This window comes from Podarcis bocagei (genome assembly GCF_964188305.1).
Source record: "Podarcis bocagei genome assembly, chromosome: 1".
Classification (NCBI taxonomy): domain Eukaryota; kingdom Metazoa; phylum Chordata; class Lepidosauria; order Squamata; family Lacertidae; genus Podarcis; species Podarcis bocagei.
In genome coordinates, this window is record NC_138125.1 from 41,431,240 (window position 1) to 41,456,438 (window position 25,199).

The following is a 25,199-nucleotide window of genomic DNA, read 5'->3' on the forward strand; positions in this document are numbered from 1 at the left end:
GTACATTGTAGGATTATTGTAATACAAGACCAGGTCACAGAGGACAAAAGAGTGGACAAACCTATTTGAAATCAGGTTAGAGCAGTGGTGAAGGAAAACCATTTAAATTTTCAGACTCTTTCTATTATGAAATTTACTTGAGAAAATATTTGTAAATTATAGTTTACATTCATAGCAAGACCAAAGTTGTATTTTGAAGGAACAAACAAATCAGAAAGAAAAAAGAATGCTGGAACTGTTTAAGGAAAGAGTTATTTTCCTTCTCAGCATGTGTTTATGGCAAAAATCTTTTTGAATTTTCATTGCACTAGTCAGAGGTCTCCATTATCAGTTCTCAGGTCTGAGAATTATAGCACAGTAAATCTTTCAACACCTACAAACTCATTAAAACCTAGATGGCAAAGAGCTTTTTTTTTTTTTTAGCTTATGCAAGGACCATCCTCATCAAAGCTTACTGCATTTCCTTAGTTCACCTGGTGTGAGGCAGAGAAACATGGTGGAATTTCAGGAACGCTAAAAACCATGAAGATGTTATTCAAGATATGTGATATATAAATTATCCTTTTGGCAAGCATACACTAAGCACTTTCCACACAACGTTTTAGAAAGAAAAGGCAGTGGCAAAAATCCATGGGGATGGGGATGACTTAGTGAGAGTTGGGGAAATTAATATGCAAGCTTATATGAAATAAAGTGGATTATTCATAGCCCCAAGTTTTTCCCAGCATCAGTGTGCTGCTCTTCTAACCACTTCCTTCAGTTAAAAATAAAAAAAAACCCTCTCCCTCACACTCACTCAACTTCCAAATTAAAAACATTTTACAGGTTAGTAAATCTCCAGCTGAGGTGATGTAGCAAAGAACAGCTGTGAAGTAATTTTGATAATGATGAGAATAATAAGCAAATGGCAAGGTTCAGGGCTTTGCTGTTGCAGCTTCAGTGCTCCTGAATAGATAAAAGTGATTAAATACTCCTGATTATCCCTGACCAATATGTAATGGATTTACAGCCCTTTCAATTAGTCAGTATTTGCTTAGGACTCATTATTTTGTCTTTGGTTAAGTAATCAGCCCAGAGACTCATGTTCTGTCTAATTCCTCTGAGCCAAGTAGGTACTACAGGGCACCTGACCTTTGAAATGGCCATAGCTGGAAGGCAAAAATAACCACTGTTCGAGCAGAGGCACTGGCTATTCTGGCTAATCCTGACCCTACAGGCCAGATCAATGCACCTTAGTTTGCTAATAATGTTCTTACATCAAAATGATGGTTTAAAACTGGTATCTAACGCTACCCAACCCCTTCAAGCTGTCCCATCAGCAAAGATGCTTGGTAGCCACCACTGTAAATAAAAGAGGTACCTGAATCACTCCAGGAACCATGAGACAGTAACTAATATCTACCACCACAAAAAATGTGTAATTTTAACAATCACAAAATGAACCCTTGTGTGTGATAGTTAACCACACTATCCTTTTAAGTATTAGCCCAAACAAAATGGAAGGGAAAGTGAACTGATAATTTTACCATTTTCCACCATTTCCAAGTAAAATTAAGAGAGCTACTACTTCTTTTGTAAAAATGTATTTTGATGCCTAAGTAAAGCTGTAATAGTCAACAGAACACCAACACATAAAACCAATTGCAAAACAGGAGGATAAAGATAGATTGCTACTAAAAGTGTTGTTTTTTCACGTTTACTCGCTTTCCCCCAGAAGTGAATATGGCTAGCTTTTAAGATAATGGACTTGAAGAGCAGCTTAAATAGGTGCTTTAATCTCCCATAGAACTGAGGAATTAGAAAAACTAAACGCTGTCTATATTTTGCATGTAAACCAACATAGGAAAAGTTTTCAAATGAATTCTCTGACTTCATCTACCTCTTGCAATGCATGTTGGAATATACATAGTATATGTGTGTTACAAAAGCAACATAGGTCCACCATTTAGAAGCCCTAGGATGGGGGCTGTTCAGAATCCCACACTGATCCTCACTAACCATCATCAACCACTCAGCAGGCCTGCTTGGTTTACAGTGGACTCCCGAAATATTATTTAAGCCTGCCTGGACATCCCGTGGTGACTATTCTACATCTCTGTTTCTGATGATTGCTCACCATAAACAGTTTCAAATAAATAAATACATAAAATAGTCTCTCTAATTGTACAGTAAAATGGCAGTCCTTGAGATGAATCCCATTTTGCACTAGGTGTGATGCTTTATACTCAAGGTACATAATATATAATAACTCCCAAATATATTCCATTGCAGAGAACCAACTTCCAACCACCCAAAACATTATCCTAAAATGTTGAAAGGGCTATTAAAAATAATTAGACTTGTGTAAAATACTACTTCTTTTTCTTGCATTCACTTACTGTGAGATGTTGGAACAGCCATGCTCTCATGATATTTGTTGCTACTTTGGGGAAAATTCCTCTTTTCTTCTGCCGCTTTTTATCCTTGTCTGGATCATCATCGTCCCCTGTGCCGGGAGAGGCTACACTGTTGTCTAAACCATCCCCTAATAGAAAAAATGGGGTGAGAGATAATAAACAAGAAATATAAGCCAATCTGAATAATCAGATTAACTACTAAAGCACTAATGAAGTGTCATTCATATATGAAAAAATCAGGCATGTTCAATTTCTTATTAAATATGATTGCTGATATAGATATATAAAAATTAGAAATCATGTCTCTCCAAATACTAATTTTGTGCCTCACACACGCACAAACCATTAATTCAATTATAATTGTTTGCTTGACACAGTGCAATACTTCTTTGTCAATTATGAAATGCAGTGTGGGAAAACCTGCCACACAAAAACCTATTTACTGTAAATGCATTCCCTGCAACTATGCTGAATATATGGTGAAGGTAATCAAGTTAAATGTTCTGTGGTCTATATATTCTGGGCCCTCTGCATAGGTGACAGTAAATGTGTCATTGTTCAGAGCACATAACACACTGCCAGCTGAACCCCTCCCCATTTACTATCATCTCCCCACTCACACACATGCACACGGACGCACACTTGTATGACCCTCAACATAGTATTTGCAAGACATGAAAACTTATGTGCCTGCATCAGTGATCATTATATTCTGCTTCTTTTTATTTCTTTTTTTTTAAGGATGCACATCAAGGTAGGGTGCTTGCTTAATCAGAACTTTCCATGAACATCTTTCTCTTCAGTGCTTTTCCCTGGCATTAATTGTGCATTAGCAAAAATCATTTACTTTTAACAGTCATAGTTATTTTTTCTTGCCCTCCAGCAAAAATGCCTTGAAAGCCTGCCTGGAGGGCATCTAAATTATGTATCTGAAAAACTCTTCTGGCAAGGCATTGCAGGACCCCTACTTTCTTAAAATTCATACGAGCACGTCTTCCTGTTTTTGGGAAGGCATCAATCAAGAGCAGCAATATATGCCATATTCCTACATTAATATTTGAACTAATAACTTTTAAAAAAGGAAAGAAACAAGATCCGACTTGTGGCATAATCAAATGCAAAATAAATGAAGAATACTGGGACAGCACTGAGACTTTATAGATTGCTGTGTTTTCCTTACACATCATTAGCCTGGAGCCACACGAAAGAGGAAAACAGAGAAGTGGAGAGTTTATGCTCCCTGCTGGTGTTTAAGAAGCCGAGGTCCTGGAAGGACATCTGGGAATTGCACTGAGACGGTGGTTTTTGTAATTTAAGAATAGACATTCATTAGCAGTAAATGCCATAAATCCCATGCTAAGTAAAAACCTTGTCCAAGAAAGCCTAAAACAATAAACTCTGTGCTCAATGTAGCCTGAGATAGACGCTCCATAGCTTCCTGAGGAATGCTATAGACCCATGAACTAATTCCTATAGCCTCTTCTGGATCTTTAGTGCTGCTAAAACAAACACATTACCGATACATAGAGACTATTTACCTCAAAACTTTAAATTCTATTTCACCTTTGTTTATGGTGCCCACACACATTTCTTTAAAAAAGAAAAGGCAAAAACAACTGGGGAGGGGGATATACCACCACTCACCTCCCCCCTCTAACTAGAGAAACAACAACAAAAAAGCCAGAGCAAAGAGCTAGCAGATTAATTTTATTGACATTTCCATTTTCACTGCAATGTGATACCCTCCATCACATAGAAGAGATGGTCCTCACTATTTACAGAATGACAGGCCACTTCATTACAACTACCCTGCCCCAAGGCTGAGTAGTTCCTTTCCATCTGCCCAAGGACCTGAGTCAGACCCCTAAGTTGCTGTTTTCTTTTTCTTTGACTAGAAGGTAAATTGAAGGTGTGGACAGTGATAAAAGAAAAAGACAGGAGTTTATCACGAACCAACCTTTTCCGGCGAGGAAAACATATTACTTTGGAAGAACTCCTTTTCTTAGTGGCCCACCACCTGACACCCATGCGTGTGCAAGCACAAATACACACCCTTTTCCACTGACTATGCCAAGGAACTGCTGCAAGGCAAATTCTCACAAACACTAATGGCTTCTGACTGCTCCTTGGCAACCCCAGCATTTTAACCTGGGTGGATGTGCACTCCAAAATACAGGCACTAGAGCTATCTCATCAGCTGTTCATGTGACACAGATGGAGAGTGGCTATTAGGAGCCAGGCAAGGGGCCTTGGGGATCTGAGGTGCTGTACTGTAGCCTCAGGCAGTTTTGAAAAGCAGTACCCAGAGATGGAGGGAAAAGAACAATCCACGCCAAAAGTGCAAGTTCTGAAATGAGTCTCTTTTTCTATCTATTGTCTAGATAAAGATATCTTTGTCTTCTTTTCTAAAACCTATGAATGTATGCACATAATGCATGTAGATATAAAATCTTCTTTCAATCTGTCTCTCTTTCTTGGTCAGGCACACAAATACAACAGAAACACGAGAGAGAACAATTCTTGTTTCTATCCAGGCATTCAGGAACACCTTAATGCTGCTTTTTGTGCAATGCTTCATTTGGAGCTTTCCAAGAGGATCAGTACAGTGCTTTGATTATGAAAAAGGCTAATAATAGGTGGTTAGATATTCAGATTCATCCTGCATAAGTTTGGCTGAAGTTTACAGAGTCAATAGGCTTGATCTAGTGTAAAATGTTAGAGATTAATTACCAGTCTTGATCCTCTCTCCATTCATATAACAAAAGAGAGGGAGAGGGGAGAAAATTATTTAATAGGAGCAAGAGACAAATGAAAATTCTGCAAATCATCAATAACTGAGTTCCAATACTCTATAAATAGTATGCACTGCAAACCTTAAATAAGACAACTACATTAGTGATGAAAGAATGAAAGTGAAAACTTGTGGCATGGTAAAATTATAATGCATTTCATAGCAGTTACACGAGTTACAACACTGCAAATAAGATCAGAACTGGAATTTAGTCTGTCTGAAATTAGGAAAATAAAACAGGTTATCTGTGAAATATTACGAAAAAGAGGAGCATATGTCTATTTTATACAAGTCCCGCCATCCCTCACCAATCTTGCTGTACTGAATGAAAAACTAAAGGCAGAGCAGCAAAATGAAATCTTAGCTGTTGAGCATGTGACACAGTGCAATAATTACAAACTGATTTTTGCCAGCCATGCCACATTGGCACATACCAGAAGGGGCAAAAGTAATTTTCTGCCTCATACTCCATTGCCTTATGAACTATGTACCCATTTATGCCTCTCAGACAAGTTGCTGAATTCTTATTTGGTGCAGTGTTATCTTTGCACATGTGAAAATGGATACACAAATATCTAAACCAAAGAGAAATGTCTTGTGGTTACAAAAGGATCTAAGCCAATGTAAAATGCCTTATAACATGCCACTTTCTAAGCACTATTCACTACTCTCCGTTAACAAAAATGCATGGTGAGAACTGAGCACAGGGAAAAAGAATGTCAGAAGGCACTGGCAAAAATTTTTCCCTGAAGTGGGATGGGGGGAGAGAGAAAGATGGTCATTTCTGGAAGGATCATTCATTCATTTGTACACTGTGGTTTAGCTTTCAAAGTCCACAGACCTCAGGGATCTTCGGGGAATGAAAGATCCAGTCCCACAGAGGGTTTGCCTCTACATTGCTTTTCATGTTATCCACTCTCCACCCCCATCCCCCGCAGCAGCAAGGCACAATGCTGTCAATGTTCCTCTAGATCTCAGCCACTGTGTGCTATACAGTGTACCACTCCTCAGGGATAGAACAGAGAAGATGTATTTAATGCAGTTCCTGGCAGCACTATCTCCCACTGGTTCTCTTACTTTATTTCGTTCCATTTCCAAGGATAGAATAGATAGATGATAGATAGATAGAATTTATATACCGTCCTATACCTGCAGGTATAACATGTGAACATGTAATATGTGAAGAGGCCTTTTCATTACACACCTACTCACTTAAACTCAGACCTCAATTAGAATCATAGAATCATAGAATCATAGAGTTGGAAGAGACCACAAGGGCCATCGAGTCCAACCCCCTGCCAAGCAGGAAACACCATCAGAGCACTCCTGACATATGGTTGTCAAGCCTCTGCTTAAAGACCTCCAAAGAAGGAGACTCCACCACACTCCTTGGCAGCAAATTCCACTGTCGAACAGCTCTTACTGTCAGGAAGTTCTTCCTAATGTTTAGGTGGAATTCTACTTTCTTCAGCTGGACCCTCAAGTTCAAATGAAGTTAGAGACCAAGACAGTTTCTTTTAAACCAAGACAGTTAAAATTATTCCTCACCCCACTTAATATTATAAAGTCGGCTATTTTTGAGCTATTTTCTCTTTTTCTCCATGCTTTTTTGTGACTCATAGAAGGAACAAAATCATTACACCGACACACACCACCTTCTGCATACAAATAGATATACTGAAGAATGAGAAGTTCTGATATGTTCCAAGATCAAGACTTGTTATACATATATTTAAGTGTGTGTATACATTTGCACATTACTTTTCTTAGGCTGGAGGATGCACAAGTCATTTGAGTAAGAGGGACTTAGTCAATGGTACAACATCTGCTTGGCATGATAAAAGTGCCAGGTTCAATCCCTGGCATCTTCAGGTAAGAGACCTGGGATAGCTCAGTTGATAGATCATGAGACTCTTAATCTCAGGTTCGTGGGTTCAAGCCCCATGTTGGGCAAAAGATTCCTGTACTGCAGGACATTTGACTAAATGACCCTCCTCACTGTCCCTTCCAACTCTACAATTATATGATTCTCTGACTGGAAGAGACCCTTGTCTGAAAGCCTGGAGAACCACTGCCATTTTGTGGACAATGCTGAGCTAGATGGACCAATGCTATGGCTCAGCATAAGGTCAGCTTCCTATGTTCCGGTGGTCTACTTACATCCCATGGCTTGTTTTTAATTAGATTGTTACACAGACTTTAAGCAAAAACACATACGGATAGTTGTTCTACTAGGCTAACATGACTGCCCATAAGACATTTTTAAAGACTTTGGAATCTCATGGATGAACATAAAATATATTAATTCTTAATTTATGGGGGGAAAGTTAACCCACTCAACTCCAAAAAGGATTCTCAATGTGTGTCAAATAATAAAACATGCTCATAATAATGAGACATGTCTGGACTTTGAAACACTACCACAAACATCAAAACCATCTCAGTAAGACCAGAGGAACCCTAGATATGAAAAAATGCATTTCCCTCTTATCATCTTAGTTTTACCATCTCCATGTAAGCCTAGCCTACAGCTAGCCTTCATTTTTTTTTTCTACAGAAGAGGAAGAGGGAGAGCAGGCACATCACATTTGCTTGTATCAAGAGAAAGTTATTCTAAAAATAATGCTGCTCATTTAAAAAAGGTTGGTTTTTTTTTAAAGAAAGGAATGGTTTCATGCCTACGCTGAAAAAGCACAGATTTTAAAGTAAAAATTAAATAAATCTTGCCCTGAGTTTAACACAATGAAAGACTTAAGATAACTGCTTAGGTGAGCATATTATTTGGCTTACTATTTAGATCTATAAGCTTTTGAGTACTGGCAGTACAATGTGTTGGCCCTCATTCACAGAATAACCCTGGAAGGAAAGCTACAGAAAGCAAATTAAAGCCGAAGGATAGTAATTTGCCCCGAAACTAAAATGGATGTGAGTAATCCAACATGTAGACCAACATTTGCTCTATTAAAGCTCAACGTCATTTCCGCAATGCCACACTGGTTCAATGCCACACTGGTCCCTCTAGTGCCACAGTTTATAGAACACGCAGCCAATCTCTATTCACATCAAGAAATCATTACTCCACCTCTTCCCAAGACTGAGGTCTAATTTATAAACTGCACCAAATTTTACATGGTGGTGGTGGCGCTGCTGTCCTTAACCATGCAAGTGCCTCTTTACCCATTGTTGGAAGAATAGGTGCCCATATAGTTTGGGCTGATTATAGCCATGCCCAAGAAACTCCACAGAAACAAAGGGTCTCCTGGGCATGGATATAATTGGCCCAAACCACATGGCCACTTATTCATATATACATCTAACTATACAAAAAGACATAGTGGTGTTCTGGATTATGGCAGCAATGGCTGACACCACTAGCGCGATATGCCAACTGGGTCTCTTCAATTAATCACCTCCAGGGAGAATGCAAACTGTGGGGCTTTTGTGAACATTAATGACATCTAGTTCTAGCCTAGGATTCCTCTGCAAAGTACACATTTGGTAACAATTCAAATCTATCTGGAGGAAGATTCTTCTGCTAGTACATTTTCTGTTTGTGGCTTGCGCCCATGCAAGAAATAACAGGTTTGTGGTTACAGCTTAATTCTGTGAGTTCCTGTGCTATGTAACAAATACCATATAGGGAGCACAAAACAGTGTTATAATGCTTACTGTTGGCCTCCTGCAGATCACAACAATCTGGTTTAGCAATGCAGTCTAATGTTGCTATACCACTGTCATCCTTACCAATGTAGCAGCACTTGAAGTATTATTTGTGGTGTGATTCTACAAAGACTTACTGCTCCTGTTCACTGTTCAAAATCAATCACATAAACAAGGATCAGCTCAGAACTGGAAAGAAAAGGGATGTGATAGCACCCCAACCTAAAGGTTTTTAAGTCTGCACCCTGCCAGCTAATTCTGCTTAAGTTATGGTAGCAAATGGCATATATTATCGTACGATGGACATTACCCACTTGTACAGAAGAGGCCACTGTAGCTACATCAATGTATTCTGCTCCGCGACCTGCCACTCATGATATTACTCCAAGGGTGGCATTCAACTACGTGTTACTCATTGAAATTAATGGACCTAACATAATGATGTTCATTAATTTCATACTGCCCTGTGTTACCATTTTATTAGAGTCAGCAAGTTAGTTGCTCATTTTGTAGTTTCTCAGCTAAAACCCTGAAAGGAATATGAACTATTCCCTTTTCTGACCAAGTTAATGTCTCCAATGTGTTGGGACTTATACCTGTTGGACTGATAAATTTGTGAACTACCCTTATTGGCTTTCTGTTCATTCCTTTTACCTATAAACCTCTAAGAATAACACCTACAGATAATTAAAGGAAGTTGAAAATTTTGTCCCAGTATTTACCTACTGCACAACTAGGCATTAATGTAAACTTTTGAATTCTTATTTTTATTTCTTTGGGAGGTTTTCAAAGTAATATTTTTCCCTATTAAAAGTTCCAAAATAGAATATTATGAAAATCTGTTAATTGTTGGGCTCTCTTACAATCCTGCTGTGCTAAACTGTCTAGAAATGTTAACATGAAAAAAATTCTTCGGTTTTCTTCCAGTGACTAGTTCATGGCCCAATGCAGTGGAGTAAAGAGAAGGATGAAATACTTTAGTTTACATGCAACATTTACTAACTGTGTGGGTTTTCCAACATTAGAGAAGGGACAGTGACCCATGCCACCTTTTTCACACTCAAAAGGCCGCTGAAAAAAACAGTCTTCTTAGGCTTACCTCAAGCTTCTCTGGCCCTGAACACCCTCCCCCCAGGGTATGAGTAGAAAGAGAAAAAAGAAGTGAATTTAAGCTCCTTTCTCTTCAACTTTTCAGGCGGTATAAGCAGCATTTAGCAAATTCAGCCCCCAAATGGCTCCAAATGCTCTGAGCTGCAGGGGCTCATCCTTTGTTAGTCTCCCTCTATTTACACAGGATTTACACAGGCTATCTACTGAAGAGACCACATGTTTCTGACAGAAAGCACTTTCATTCATAGTGCATCAGGCAACAGGATTGTAACCACTGCAGCTTCATGCTGACCTGAGATTAGGGATTTCGGCAACATTGAGATGATAACAATCTACTAACTAACCCAAAATTATCCATGGAGATTTTTCTTCTTCTGACACTCACATTATAGCTAATGTGGTCATAGAAATGAGATTTCTTAAGAGAGCTATTAAGAACCAGCTATTGTCAGGAAAACCCCTCCCTCCTTTCAATAAACAGGAGGAAAGAAAGTATATGTTGCTGTGGGGGCGGGGGGGGGATCAGACTGCTATTTGGATTTAAACCATTTCACCCAGTGGCTGAAGACAAAAGTGTAAAACAAGACAGATGGACACATATGTAAATGTGCTTCCATTTTCTCCCTGTCGCTAACAAGTTAGTTAATAGTATAGTTTAATCATGTCTTCTCTGTTAATTCATTTTGGTTAACTAGTCATCAGCAGCAGCCTAGTAACACTCCAGGAACATGCTCATTCACATTTATTTGCTTGCTACAGTGCTCAATTACCAACCATGTAATGATTAAGACATTTTAGACTCTACTTATCAGGCATGAATGCTGAAATCTTATCTGAGGGGGTCACTTCACACAAGATGATTTTCATACATGGATCTCTCTACCACATATACATTTCCTGCATACACGTGACAAGTAATTTTGTTGTGAGAAGAAACCCTGTTTTTTCTTTCCAACTCCATCTTTAGTAAATCTTATTTTAATTTTAAAAGCTTTTCCCATATGCACACATAGAAATTCCACATAGGCCAAACATACTGAAGTCTCATAGGAAAAGCCATAATCCTGCCCACCTCAACCTGGTGAAAATTAGAATCTTAAAACAAAACACATTGCTCATACTCTGCAGCAATCATTAATTTTTTTCTAATTTATAATAAACAGACATCTCTGGTCGGTATATATGTAAGTGTATAGTAGATGTTTTAAAGTTCTTCACAATATATCATAATAAAGCTCTGCTGAGCATCCCAATGATTCATTTTTAGTGAGCTCTCAAATGCCCTTTACTACAGTTAATGCTCAGATTTTATTAAGGAATAGAGCAGGGACAAATGCCCACTTAAGTTCCAGCTCTCAAATTCAGCTCTGCTTGCACTGCACTATCTAATGCTAAAGCTTCTTAATGTGCTTTTCACCTCCCTTGTGTGGCATTTCTGCGAACACAGTTCACAATTTCCAGCCCCAAACACAGAAGACTGCTACCCTTAAGTCATCCAAAGAATGTGACAGATACTATCATGGCTCTTGCTGCAACAAGAAGAAACAGAAAGAGAGAGACCAAGAAGAGGAAGACCATAGTGATCAGGTTACCAAAATCCATAGACACTTTCCCACAATGCTACTGAATGCTATAATTAAGATATTTGAAGCTGAGGGTGATCTAGGGAACATAGTTTAGAAACTGTATGACACCAGGATCCAGTCTTGCTTTTCTTATTCAGATTTGACTCACACTGATTTTTAATGGCAATCTTACCCAAGTAAAGCGAGCCAGCTCAGAGCCTTGTCATACACAAGCTAACAAGCATGCAAGCATTCAGCTAAAACATTCTACTGGTTTCTCACTGAGAGCCTTATTAAATCATGCTCTTTTATCTTGAGTTAATAATTCAATGGGCATTAGAACTGGGCTGGCACAGCTCTATTCAGTGGAATTATCATCTTGTAAAAAGGTAAAGGGACTCCTGACCATTAGGTCCAGTCGTGGCCGACCCTGGGGTTGCGGCACTCATCTCACTTTATTGGCCAAGGGAGCCGGCGTACAGCTTCCGGGTCATGTGGCCAGCATGACTAAGCCGCTTCTGGCGAACCAGAGCAGTGCACGGAAAATCTGTTTACCTTCCCGCCGGAGTGGTACCTATTTATCTACTTGCACTTCGTGCTTTTGAACTGCTAGGTATATCCTAATGCTTCTACAAAGATAGATCCCATAGTTCAATTCAATGTAATTGCTTTCTATAAATAAGCATGCTATTTAAACGCTGTACTTAGAAAAAAACAATTTTTAGCAAAAGGGTTAAACAGAATTAGTTAAGTGCCCATATATTTTTAAAACAAGTTACTTCATCAGCTTTTTAAAAGAGTTAACTGGATATAATTGTCCGTATAATTAAAATTATTTCCATTAGAGTGCAGTTTTTAAACAGTCTATTATGTATAAACTAATAACTGTATCTGAGTGTTAAGTTAGCCATGATTTTGTTTCTTATTTTCCCTTTTGCTCTGTTTATCTTCTAGGCCCTTGCCTGTAAAAGCCTGTGTGAGAGTAGGTTTCTTAGGCTATGATCCAAAGAATCCAATTGATTCAGTACATCTAAGAAAGCTTTTGACTTCTTACTCTTCTCCACCTGCCTTTTCCCCTGTTCATGCCACATTATAACTGAGGAGCTATTTGTCATATAGCATGGACATCAGCTGTTGCCTTTAGAAATCCCATTGTACAAACACAAGCTCTTTTGAATCTTGGCCTTAGTTATCAGAGCACCAAGAAGGCTCATTGGTTGGGTTTTCAGTGGTGCAAACAAGTGCACAATTGTTACTTTGAGGTTTTTAAACAGAGGTTGGATGGCAATCTGTCATGTATGATCAAGGTGATACTCCTGCATTGCAGGAGCTTGGACTAGATGACCCCCGGGATCCCTTCCAACTCTACAATTCTACGTTTCCATGATTAGGGCCACTAATTATGCCCATCAAGTAGTTAGTTACCACATGCTTAGCGTTTCTACATACATCTGAGACCTTTGACAGTCTGAAGTTGCCATTCTGATATAATGATGTTTGTTACTCTTTGATAAGTGGATAATTTATCATGTTAAACATTGTATTGCTTCATAGATTAGAAATGTTCCTTTATGAAGCTGGATAGCTCAATTGGTACAGTATGAGACTCTTAATCCCAAGGTTGTGGCTTCAAGCCCCATGTCAGGTGAATGCAGAGGGCTGGACTAGATGATCCTCGTGGTCTCTTCCAATTCTGCAATTCTATTATTCTATTTCATCTTTAATGGTGGGAAAAATGGGTATTTGTTTTAAAGAAGAGAAGGGAACATTTTAATGAAGAGTAGTTTACAACAGAAAGCATTGTTAAACATGCAGTTAAGTACCACTGCCTTTTTATATAATGGCCATCTCTGTTGTAATGGTACCTAGTGCAGTAATATTACTAGTGCTCTATTAATATTCTCATTAGAAACCTCAATTTTAAGATTTTATTACTCAGGTATAAAATTTTAACCACCTAACAATGGCATCTAAAAGCACTTTGAGCCACTTTTAGAAAAATTATAGTTCTTGAATTTGTGTGTGCGTGTGTATGAATTTATATATAATTTCAACTGCATTTTAATTATATTTTGTAACTATTATTTACCAATGTTAGAATTTCTTTAACAAAATTTAACAATCCATATGTTCACAGTATTGCAACTGTGACAGCAACAGAACACTCTGAGTCAAACCAGGAACTATTTACGAATTATAAAGCTCTCTGATGTGATCTAGATGAGAATCTTAAATTGCTACAATATATATAACAAAACATTCTCAGATTGTCTGTTTGTGAATCTTTTCTGGGTCTGTGTCACTACAATGACAATGATGCAGCAGCTAACTACCTGAAAGCAGGATTATATATGCAAATTGAATGTAAATGTTGCAAAACTGCAGTAAAACTGTTTGACCCTAATAGAGCTGAAATGATATACTCTCCCATAAAGCATTATTACTAAAAATGCAGTAAGGCATAACAGCTTGTTTTAGGAGGAATAACACCCTCTCCAGCTCACCAAAAGTTATAGAAGTGACCATTGTGTATTAGCAGCAGTATAATCAGTGCTTTCCCCCCCTAAATTTTTTTTAGGGGTACTCTCATTTTCCAACTCATATTGAAATACTGCCCCTCAATGAGGCCAAACTTAGATTCAGAAAATGTTTAGGGGTATGGTACCCCTGCATCCCCCCAGAAAAAAGCACTGCGTATAGTTTAACAGGTCTAACAGGTCATACTATCAACAGCCATGAAATCTTTACAATGAAGCAGGTGCTAAATGGCTTTTCAAAAATTAGTAAATAACCTGCATTCTAAATAAACAAATGGTAAATATATGCATTGCCCAGAACCCTCCCATACTGCATTCACTTAGCCCTCACTCCCCAATCCTGGCAGATAATTCCCAATAAATTCTATGTTGAAATATTGAATTGCCCAAAAGCCACACAAGAACTACCAAATCTGGAGTTACTGTCTGAAGCAGTTGCAACAGCTTCCTTGCTAGGGACAATGAGCCTGAACTACCTTGTTCCTCCCATGACAAGATATAGGTCTGAATTATCATAGCTGCTGTGAATGCTCCAATTAGTCAAAGTAGCTTCAGTGGTTGTTAAATGGCAGCTGAATGTTGTATGTCTTGGGCATGTTTGGGGCTCAGTGGGGCTAGGTTGCTTATGCTGCCACTGGAGGATGGAGGGGTGATGGTGGTTCTAACTTAGTGGCCCTGTTTGCGTCAACTAGTGGGCCATAGTTAGAAGCAAACCATGGCTTGCTGTGAAATAGCAGCATCCTAGTCCTCACTGCTGCGCCTTCCCTGCACTTCTCTTTGCCAAGCTGAGAGGAAACAACTTAGAATTATGCACAGACCAGCACTTGTAGTTTGTTTCTCCCAAACAAACCATGCGTATCAAGCCATGAACCAGACCTTGGCTTCCACATATAGTCTGTTTGGAGAGAAACAAACCCCGTGTACTGATTTGCAAATAATGCCAACCAGCTCACTTTAGAGAGAGATTCCATTTTCAGTCTGAGACATTGCATCTCTGCCAATCTCAGCAGGCACACAGCTCATCAGTGGTGGCTCCATTTCTAGAAACTGCCTTGTGTCAAATCTGTTACTTCTGAATGAGTTTGGCATTAGTTTGGAACACTCCGCTGCATAAATTGTGGCTAGGAATCTTTATTCAGAGTGTGACACTGAATGTGGCATAACGATGAGAGGAAGATATTGCATGCTAAATCTGGAGTGTGGTGTAATACCAGCTGTGTCCCAGCCCCTCATGTATGCATATCTAATAGTGCCAATAAGAAAACCTAAGTTTTCAAAAGGTGCTTACTGGAAAAACGCATATATTAAAGGAGAATACATAATAACTCTAAATTTTATACGATCTTACATACCATAAGAGCTCCAACACCTATGCACAATGGGGTGGATTAACTCTCTGGGTGCTGCAGACATATTTATACACCTCCTCCTAAAGTGTTCATTTGGCTGGCAGTCTGGAAAATGCCAGAATGTCAAGGGTTAAATTGGAACACTGAAACTTTTGCAGGTTTAACTTAAACCTTTTAACTTTAAAAAATAAATTTTATTTTTCTGATTTAGGAAATACATTGCTATCTAAAAGCTGCTGAAGCCAGTGGACGACAAGACAGCAATCACTTTTATTGAAGTTGAACTCTGTGGCTACTATTACATGGAGAATGGACGTTCATGTACAAAAACACTAATACTGGATACATCTAGCAACTACATTACATGTATTAGACCTTTAAACTTGTTACAGTCCCAGAATAATAATAAAAAATAGCAGTATTAGTAAATATAAACTGGAAAATTTATAATTGCTAACAAAAATCTGCAGCATTTATTATAGGAATTTATTGAAATGTTCTTTTTTATGCAAATAAGTCACAGGGCTTCAACGGGGTTCCATAAATAACCATTTTCCTGATGTGACATGCAAGAAGTTTACTCTACTTCACACTGAAGTTAATTGCTTTTTTAAAAGCTAAAGTGGGCAAGATGCTAGGTGATTTGTGATTGGATATATTGCCATGTTGGGTTTTGTTTTGGCTTTTAGTTTTACTTCCATATACATACCTGTATGCTTTTTGCCACAGGACAAAAAGGAAATCTGAGGGACAGCACAGGAGAAAGGCTTAACCCACCCTTACTCCCATGCTGTGGCTTCAATCTGATTCTCTCTCTCTCTCTCTCTGGTCCTTGCTTATTGCCATAGAGAGAAAAAGAGAAGCAGAGTTTATTGACATGATTTTGCCCCACTTTGCATCAGCTATAACACCCATCAGGGCCGGCCAACATGGTCAATGGTCAGGGATAATGGGAGTTGAAGTCCAACATCATCTGGAAGGCATGACATCAGTTACCACTGAATTCTCAAACTTGAGTCCCCAGCTGTTGTTGGACTACAACTTCCATCACCTCTAGCTAGCAGGTCCAGTGGTCAGGGATGATGGGAGTTGTAGTCCAACAACAGCTGGGGATCCAATTTTGAGAAATAATGATAGAAAACAGCACAGTGAAGATTTAATAAGGTGGAATAAGTGTATTTTTTATTATAAAATACACCTGTGATTTATGGGCTTGAAGCCAAGAATACTAAGACTGCAACCTTATACATTTACCTGGGAGTAAGTCTCAATGAATTCAATGGGACTTGTGAGGAGACAAGCATAAGCTTAGTGGTAAGGTTTGTTAATTTATTGTGTGACAAAAATAATCATTGCAAACAAATTTGTCCCAAATTAGGCAACTGCACCTTCTTTCTTCTCTCCCTGATGTTTAAAATTAATGAGGCTGCCTTTTTCACCATGATACACATTTAGCTCACAATCTAGGTGTGCTAGATAAGTCAACTCAATTGCACTCAATAGCCCTGAATCTTTTTTTTTTTTTTTTGAAAATATTTATTACTTTTCCAACAATTTAAACAAAAATTACAAAAAAAAAAATAGCCCTGAATCTAAGGCATATTTGGATGCAATGCTAAACCATGGTTAAACATCTGATGGATAAGCCACAACATGCCCCAGGCTCGTGCATTCCCCTTTCCCCTCTGCTGCCAGTCAGGAGAATGACTTCAGAAGTTTGTACTTTCAGTATTGAGAAAACATAACTTGCAGTTCCAAGTGAACCAAGGCTAATGATGTAACACACTAACCATGGGTTATGAAGTTGGCTTACTTGAACTAACCATAGATTATGAAGCTGATGAAACTTACGAAGCTACACTAATCTTCGTTAGTGTAAATCACAATGCACAATTCAGATTAAATGGGAAACTAAAAACAAAAGTACAAGCTTCTGAATTCCTCCCAGGCACATGGAACCAGAGGGAAGGGATTGTGAAAGCCTGAGGCCTCTGCAGCTTATTCATGTAGTTTACAGTTACTTCCAAATGCAGTATTTGGTTGTGGTCCTAAGCAGTTGTGATTCTAAGAAGCTGAAGAGCATAAAGAGGCATTCTCAGGAGCACCCCCCCCCCAATTTAACCGTTAAACTTGTCTTTGAAAAAGTAACATAACACAAGACCAAATATCTTTGCTCTAAGATCAGATTTCAGCTCCACCAGTAAAGCAGCATTCTTAGCTAAATATGCTGATACAGCAAATTTCCAGTTCATGATCATGCAAGTCAAGGGAGTCATTTCCCTTAGTGAATACATTCTTACATTCTTGATGAGATAAAAAAAAAAGAATCAGCTGACTTTGCACCATTTCATTGCTGACCCAATAGTACAGAATTGTCGTGCTCCAACACCAGTCAGAGATCACCACAAAAGTAGTCAACTTCATTTTTCAACTACAAGATTATACAGTTGCTGCTTCTAACTGGGACTAATTTTGCCACTGAAGAACCTACACCCTGCAGATGTTTCTATCTAATTTTGCCACATTGACAAAATAACAATTCTTGAGTAAGCTTAATGGGGTCACAAATATATAGAACTAAGAAATGTGTGCATCTTAAAAGAGTTCTCCCTGATTTTAGTACACTGATATTGTAAAAGGATCTGTTATCAATATGGTAGCTCAGAGTTTTGATGTTAGCAATGCATCTTTTACTTTGATTATTTGTATATTATAGAAGTTCATGATTAAATTGATGAGTCCTATTTACAAAAAGTTAGCATAGGGAGAAAATTATTATTATTTCCCTATTTGCATTTAGAGAAACACAATAGGAAATATGGGTATTCGGTGATACCTTATTTCACTGATTTTTTTCCTGCTTACTTGAAGAAGTGATGATACAGTCACTATAGTTTCAATACAAAACATTCCATGAGGTCAGTATCTGAGGTTCAATTGTCAGGAATACTGGCCAGAGACTTCTCTGTTGCTATGCCTTAGCTTTAGAACCTACTATCCCATGAGATGTCAAGTTCCAACAGGCCCTTGGCTTGTAAGAGATATGAGTTATTACCGCTGATCTAATTTTGCTCCACTGTACTGATTGTGTGCGCGCGCGCTCTCTCTCTGTAGTTGTTTTGTTTATCGTTGTTTTTAAATATCTGTTGTTGCTTTTTTTTGTTTTTAACACTATACTGTAAGTTCCACTGAAAACGTAGAGCTAGAAAAATGGTATAAAAGTATCTATACATACAAATAAAATACCATACACACTTTCCTGAGAGTAAATCTTTGAGAATTTGATGAGTAAAACTGTATAGTAATGGGTTACATTGGCACAATCATGGCTAACACTGGTCTTACATTATTGAGGCAGGGGAAGATGAATAATAGAATAGATGTCCTACTCTGCAGATCTTTTCCACCCATAGTTCCCATGATTTGGTGTAAGATTTATGCATGGGTCCCATTTTCCAAACACAGTGTATTCCTAGGAAGTCATTCATTAGGTGAACATCTCATAGTTCCTTCCTGAAATGGCAAAAACTGGTCTGCCTGATCTCTGCTCTCTGATTCGTCTGATCTCTCTCCCTTCCTCCATCCCTTCCTTCCTGGGTTCTGCCCCAAATGGCTGTCGCCCACCAGCAAAACATGAACAAGTAAAGAAATGGCCAAACTCTGGCTGTTTGGATATCTGAATCTGTGGTGTGTATAGCGAGGTCTGGGTACTAATTCCTTGTGCTTGGATAACTGAATTTGTGGATAATGAGCGTTCTGATAGAGGGACTTACATGTACTTTGTCACTTATTCCCTTCCTCCATTATATTAATAACAGATCAACCTCTCATGGCCATGTACTCTCTCCTGAGTAAAAAACAAACGCCATGCTGGCTTTGAGCTCCAGTGAGCTGCTAATTGATTATCCATACCTAATAACTACTGCAGGGACGCGGGTGGCGTTGTGGGTTAAACCACAGAGCGTAGGACTTGCTGATCAGAAGGTTGGCAGTTCGAATCCCCGCAACGGGGTGAGCTCCCATTCCTCGGTCCCTGCTCCTGCCAACCTAGCAGTTCAAAAGCACGTCAAAGTGCAAGTAGCTAAATAGGTACCGCTCCGGCGGGAAGGTAAACGGCATTTCCATGTGCTGCTCTGGTTCGCCAGAAGCGGCTTAGTCATTCTGGCCACATGACCCAGAAGCTGTATGCCTTCTCCCTCGGCCAAGAAAATGAGATGAGCACCGCAACCCCAGAGTCGGCCACGACTGGACCTAATGGTCAGGGGTCCCTTTACTTTACCTAATAACTACTGCAAAGTTTCAGAAAAAAATTGTGTCTATTGAGAGAGCCAGTGAATAATTGTTGGTAAAGAATTCAAGAACACACACACACACACATAAGCTTTTAAAATAAAAACAGGCAATTCCCATAAGCAGGCATGATATAATTCACGGGACCCAAATTCCATTGTTCTACTCTTTTTAAAAAGCTTTTCCAGTGCCAGTTAAAATACTGGTAAAAATGTATCTATACTAAGGTGCGAGACAGTAGAATCTGGTTTGTTTGCTTTAATAAAAACAAATATATGATATTTCCAAATTATTTTGCAGCCTCCAAAACAAAAACTAGTTACAGTGTTCCAAAAGTCCTGTTTATTGTATTGTTTTTGCAATATGTGAAACAAGCGATCATACATAAACACACATCTAAATTTAAGTGCCTTTTAAAAAGCTAAAAACAACCTCTAGAAAACGATTCATATAAATGACAAAAAACTTGAAGCCTGGATCAAGTAGCTGGGGAAAACATCTTTTTTGTTGAAGCAGTTGTTTTTACTGTATTCATAACTGCTTTTACCTTGTAAGATAAAGTTCAATAAATATCAGACATGGACCTATTTTTGAAGGTTCCCAGACTCCTAAACAGCACCTTCCCATTCATTACGGTAGAATTAGTTGGCAATGCTACTAGTTGCACCAAACACACACACACACACCACACCCTAATTGGTCCCACAGGGTAGTTAGGTGCTGTGGAAGACTTAAAAACACCATTATCTCCCCATAGTGATTTGCTAGCCTTCCTATACTCTCTGTAGCACATTGGGACTTCTAAATTACATACCATAATTGACATCAAATATCTGTCCCACCAGTGAATATCTTTATTAGCATCAAAATCACTCACAACTAGTGTTCCTCAATGTTATTAAACAGAACTTGTTCTAGGTGTTGCCTTACTAATTAGTCAGGATGAGCCCGAGGAAGAAAATCTGGGTCATGTTAAATTAATTGGAATGAGCATGAAAATTAGCTGAGCAAACTGCATCAATTTTCTATAGAGAGCCTTCCTTCATGTCGAGAATAAAAATTGATATTATGAGGCATTAACCAAACTGCCTTCTGTGACTGCCAAGAGGTGTGTTACAGTAGCCCAAAAATATCATGCTCACAGATTTTCAGAAGTTAATGAGACATTTCCAGGAATGGTAAATACATGGTGTTAAAATGGGTGTGCCTCTTATGGGAAAATGCCAAGTCATTTCATGTTTATTCAGGCATAACAAGCTCTTCAAAATGAGCATAATTTAAAAGGTGAATAGTGCAAAGAAGGCTAACATTCAACTAATTTTCCTTAAGAAAGAAAAGATTAAATTGAACAAAAAATGAATTAAGAGGTTTACAAGTCAACAAGTCAACCATCAGATTGTAGCCTCTGCTCACTATATTCTCATCATCCCCTGCCATGAAGTTTTTGAAAAAATGTCCCGAAGGCAGGGAACAAAGCGAGCAGAACTGATTACAGCCACACTCACCGCCTTGCTGTCTAAACTCTGTTTGGCTTCCTAATGAGCTCACTAAAAACCTAATTCATCTCCCATAACCCTTCTCAGCCCTCCTTGAAATTCACCATTATGGAAATTACAGATGAAACATTTACAGGCTCTGTTCAAATTACTGCTTCTTCAACAGGCAGGTCCCTGACCCTCACAATGAGCACAATAGAGGTATGTCCGGCATGAAACCACTCAGGCCACAGGCTTTAGAATAAAGAGGCTCAGGAAGGTTAAGACTTTTTCTCATGGTGATAATGATTTCCGCATTAATGCTTTCAGTACCATGAATATGGGAATTCTGTGGGTTTGACAGTATATCAAACACAAACTATAATTCAGAAGAGGAGAAATGAGTTGTACTGATGACAAATAGCTGAAATAGGCTAATGTGAATTCCCAGCCTGTTCATGAGGAAACTCCCTCAGTTCCTCATTACATGAAGTCAAAATGATCCTCACGGCACCTAGCCTGTAACTGGAAGATTACTGAATTGATAGATCCTTAGTTTAAAATGCAGCTGTTTTATTCTGCTTTAGTAATTAATTCTTTTTCCAATACCTTATTGATTAAGCGTAGACCCTGATAAAGTTCAAACTGAGAAGAATCTCTAGTGGCTTCCTTAGTTGCTCAAGAGAGTCAATGAAAACTTCCTACAATTCCACCTGCCTCCTCAGAGTGCTGATCCAATGAACAGAACAGTTTTTTTCTCATAAATTAGTCAGGCCATGTGGAGCTGTATTAGCTGATCGCTGCTTTTGTCTCTCTACTTGCTGACTTGCTTTTCACTTTTGCTGTCCTTTGTGCTGTCGCACACAAAGTCGGAGTGCAGCTGCCATTCTGAACCCAAACCAAGGTAAAAGAACAATTCATACAAACTACATTTCCCCCCTGTTTCATACAGCTGCAGCTCCCTGAGCAGCACAACACTCAATAAGGCCTCCTGGGACCCAACTAGCTGAGAAATCAGAACTGAAGCATGCAGACATATTTGGGGACTAAGGTTAAAAAAGAAAATGTAACCTGTTCTATTCAAGACTACTCCACCTTTCAGAATGGAATATTTGTGACTGTCTTTTCAGAAGTTATAGATTTCAATAACATCACTTGTTTTAAAAAATAAAGTGTCATGAATGCTTGCGAACAGTAATCACAACACCCATGACAATGAAAGGGCAATCAATGCACGTTGACCAACAGGCAGCCAGAGGTTGCCTTTGAATAAACATGATAACATTTTACAATAAGAGGCACTGCCAACATGCTGGCATATTTAAAGGATCTCACAGGACCAATACTAGTGAACAGGAAGGATGATAACATTTTTCTGAGTACAGGATACGTAAGGAATTGTTACTGCTTTTCTTTTTGCAAAGATCAGTGCTACAATAGTGCTTTTAGAGCAATGGTTCACAGCCCAACACATAAAACAAAAAGAAGAGCGCTGCTCAGGCATCAGTTTGCATAAAGGTTTTTCCTGCAACAGACAGACATGGTGAGGTATTTCTGTTGCTCTTTTAAGGTGTTCAAAGAACACACATGGGATGGAGTGTGAAGCAGGTGTGGTCTTGCATGCCACTCTACCTCCAACATCCCTTCCTCCACTAGCTCCATTCCCAACCTTCCTGCACAGGTTTTTTATGGCTGAACTAGATTAGAATTCTCTTTATAATGAGGAATTTCCCCAGCCTGCTATAATTCTCCTTCCCACCCTCACTTAGATTTTATTCCATTGGTGCCAATGGTAGGTGGTTGTGGTTGTTGTTGTTGTTGTTAGTTTGTTTTAAAGCCTAATTGTGGGGGTGGGAAAGCTAGGAGTGGATGGGGCAGAAATAAAGATAGAGAAAAATAGGGAGGAAATGAAATGGAAAGTAGGTGTGTGAGATAGAGAGAGAAAAGGGGGGGCTCCATGTTTGGCCTGGACCCTATTTCTCCTGGTATGCCCCCCACTAAGGGTTTTCACAGGGAATGCAGTCCTAGCTGGGGGGAAATTCCTATGCTAGATGTAAACGTTGAGGCTTGGTTCTGATCTCACAGATATTGGTTTCCTGTCAGTATCACCCTGGCTTCTTTTATTTCCTGATTTGCAGTGGTCTCAATCAGAACTTTTTTCACTTATGCTTTATGATTCTGTTTACTTCTGGCATAACAAGTTTGTGCTGAAACGGAAAAGTAAATTAAGAAAGTGCCTGAGCCTCTGTGAGCTTATTCAGTGCTGCCTAGAACAGGCCTGATAGCTGCATTCCCCCACCTTCAGAGCATTCTTTCTTAGGTCAAAAAGTCATCATCACAGATGTCTGCAGCAGACACTTGGTTGTCAAAAGGTTGTATCATGTGATACTTGCAGTTGCTCTTAACAATGCACTATTCTCCACTGAGGTACATAAAACTTTACATTTACAAACAATGTCCTTGTAAGGCAGGTGGAACCTAACTTGTTTTCAAAGGCATTCTCTTATCAAAACAAGGTATGAACAAGCATGGGGAAAACTAAAACCCTTTCGTGCTCGCTTCAGCAGTATATACACTAAAATTGGGACGATACAGAGAAGATTAGGAAGAATTAATCACTTTCCTTCCCCAACCCCTCAAAATATGTTACAAGACATCATGTACAAAGGAGAGCATGTACAAATAATAAATAATAATAATAATAATAATAATAATAATAATAATAATAATAATAATATATTATTTGTACCCCGCCCATCTGGCTGGGTTTCCCCAGCCACTCTGGGTGGCTTCCATAGAAACCAAAAATACACTAAAATATCACAGATTAAAAACTTCCCTGAAACTTCCCTGAAGCCTTAAGATGACTTCTGAATGTCAGGTAGTTATTTATCGCTTTGACATCTGGTGGGAGGGCGTTCCACAGGGCGGGCGCCACTACCGAGAAGGCCCTCTGCCTGGTTCCCTGTAGCTTTGCTTCTCGCAATGAGGGAACCGCCAGAAGGCCCTCGGTGCTGGACCTCAGCGTCCCGGCAGATCGATGGGGGTGGAGACGCTCCTTCAGGTATACTGGCTCGAGGCCGTTTAGGGCTTTAAAGGTCAACACCAGCACTTTGAATTGTGCTCAGAAACGTAATGGGAGCCAATGTAGGTCTTTCAAGACCGGTGTTATGTGGTCTCGGCGGCCGCCCCCAGTCACCAGTCTAGCTGCCGCATTCTGGATTAGTTGTAGTTTCCGAGTCACCTTCAAAGGTAGCCCCACGTAGAGCGCATTGCAGTAGTCCAAGCAGGAGATAACTAGAGCATGCACCACTCTGGCGAGACAGTCCGCGGGCAGGTAGGGTCTCAGCCTGCGTACCAGGTGGAGTTGGTAGACAGCTGCCCTAGATACAGAATTGACCTGCGCCTCCATGGACAGCTGTGAGTCCAAAATGACTCCCAGGCTACGCACCTGGTCCTTCAGGGGCACAGTTACCCCATTCAGGACCAGGGAGTCCTCCACATCAGCCCGCCCCCTGTCCCCCAAAAACAGTACTTCTGTCTTGTCAGGATTCAACTTCAATCCATTAGCCGCCATCCATCCTCCAACCGCCTCCAGGCACTCACACAGGACCTTCACCGCCTTCACTGGTTCTGATTTGAAAGAGAGGTAGAGCTGGGTATCATCTGCATATTGATGGACACCCAGTACAAACCCCCTGATGATCTCTCCCAGCGGCTTCATATAGATGTTAAAAAGCATGGGGGAGAGGAAGGAACCCTGAGGAACCCCACAAGTGAGGGCCCAGGGGTCTGAACACTCACCCCCCACCACCACTTTCTGAACACGGCCCAGGAGGAAGGAGCGAAACCACTGTATAACAGTGCCCCCAGCTCCCAGCCCCTCTAGACGGTCCAGAAGGATGTTATGGTTGATTGTATCAAAGGCCGCTGAGAGATCCAGCAAAACTAGGAAACAACTCTCACCTTTGTCCCTAGCTTGCCGGAGATCATCAACCAGCGCGACCAAGGCAGTTTCAGTCCCAT

At 39.5% G+C, this 25,199-nt stretch overlaps 1 protein-coding gene across 13 annotated transcripts in view; it reads right to left on the minus strand.

Annotated features, from left to right (window-relative positions):
• Positions 1–25,199, minus strand: part of MEIS2 (Meis homeobox 2) — a 230,469-nt gene that overhangs the window by 159,836 nt on the left and 45,434 nt on the right. For 9 of the 13 annotated variants that reach the window (XM_081209146.1, XM_081209139.1, XM_081209145.1 and 6 more), the window contains 2 exons: positions 15,412–15,513; positions 2,379–2,524 (listed from right to left, as the gene is read on the minus strand). In XM_081209146.1, coding sequence (XP_081065272.1) covers positions 2,379–2,524; positions 15,412–15,513 — 248 coding nt within the window. The remainder of the gene's footprint in view (positions 1–2,378; positions 2,525–15,411; positions 15,514–25,199) is intronic. The other 4 variants (XM_081209148.1, XM_081209149.1, XM_081209141.1 and 1 more) reach the window with 1 other exon arrangement.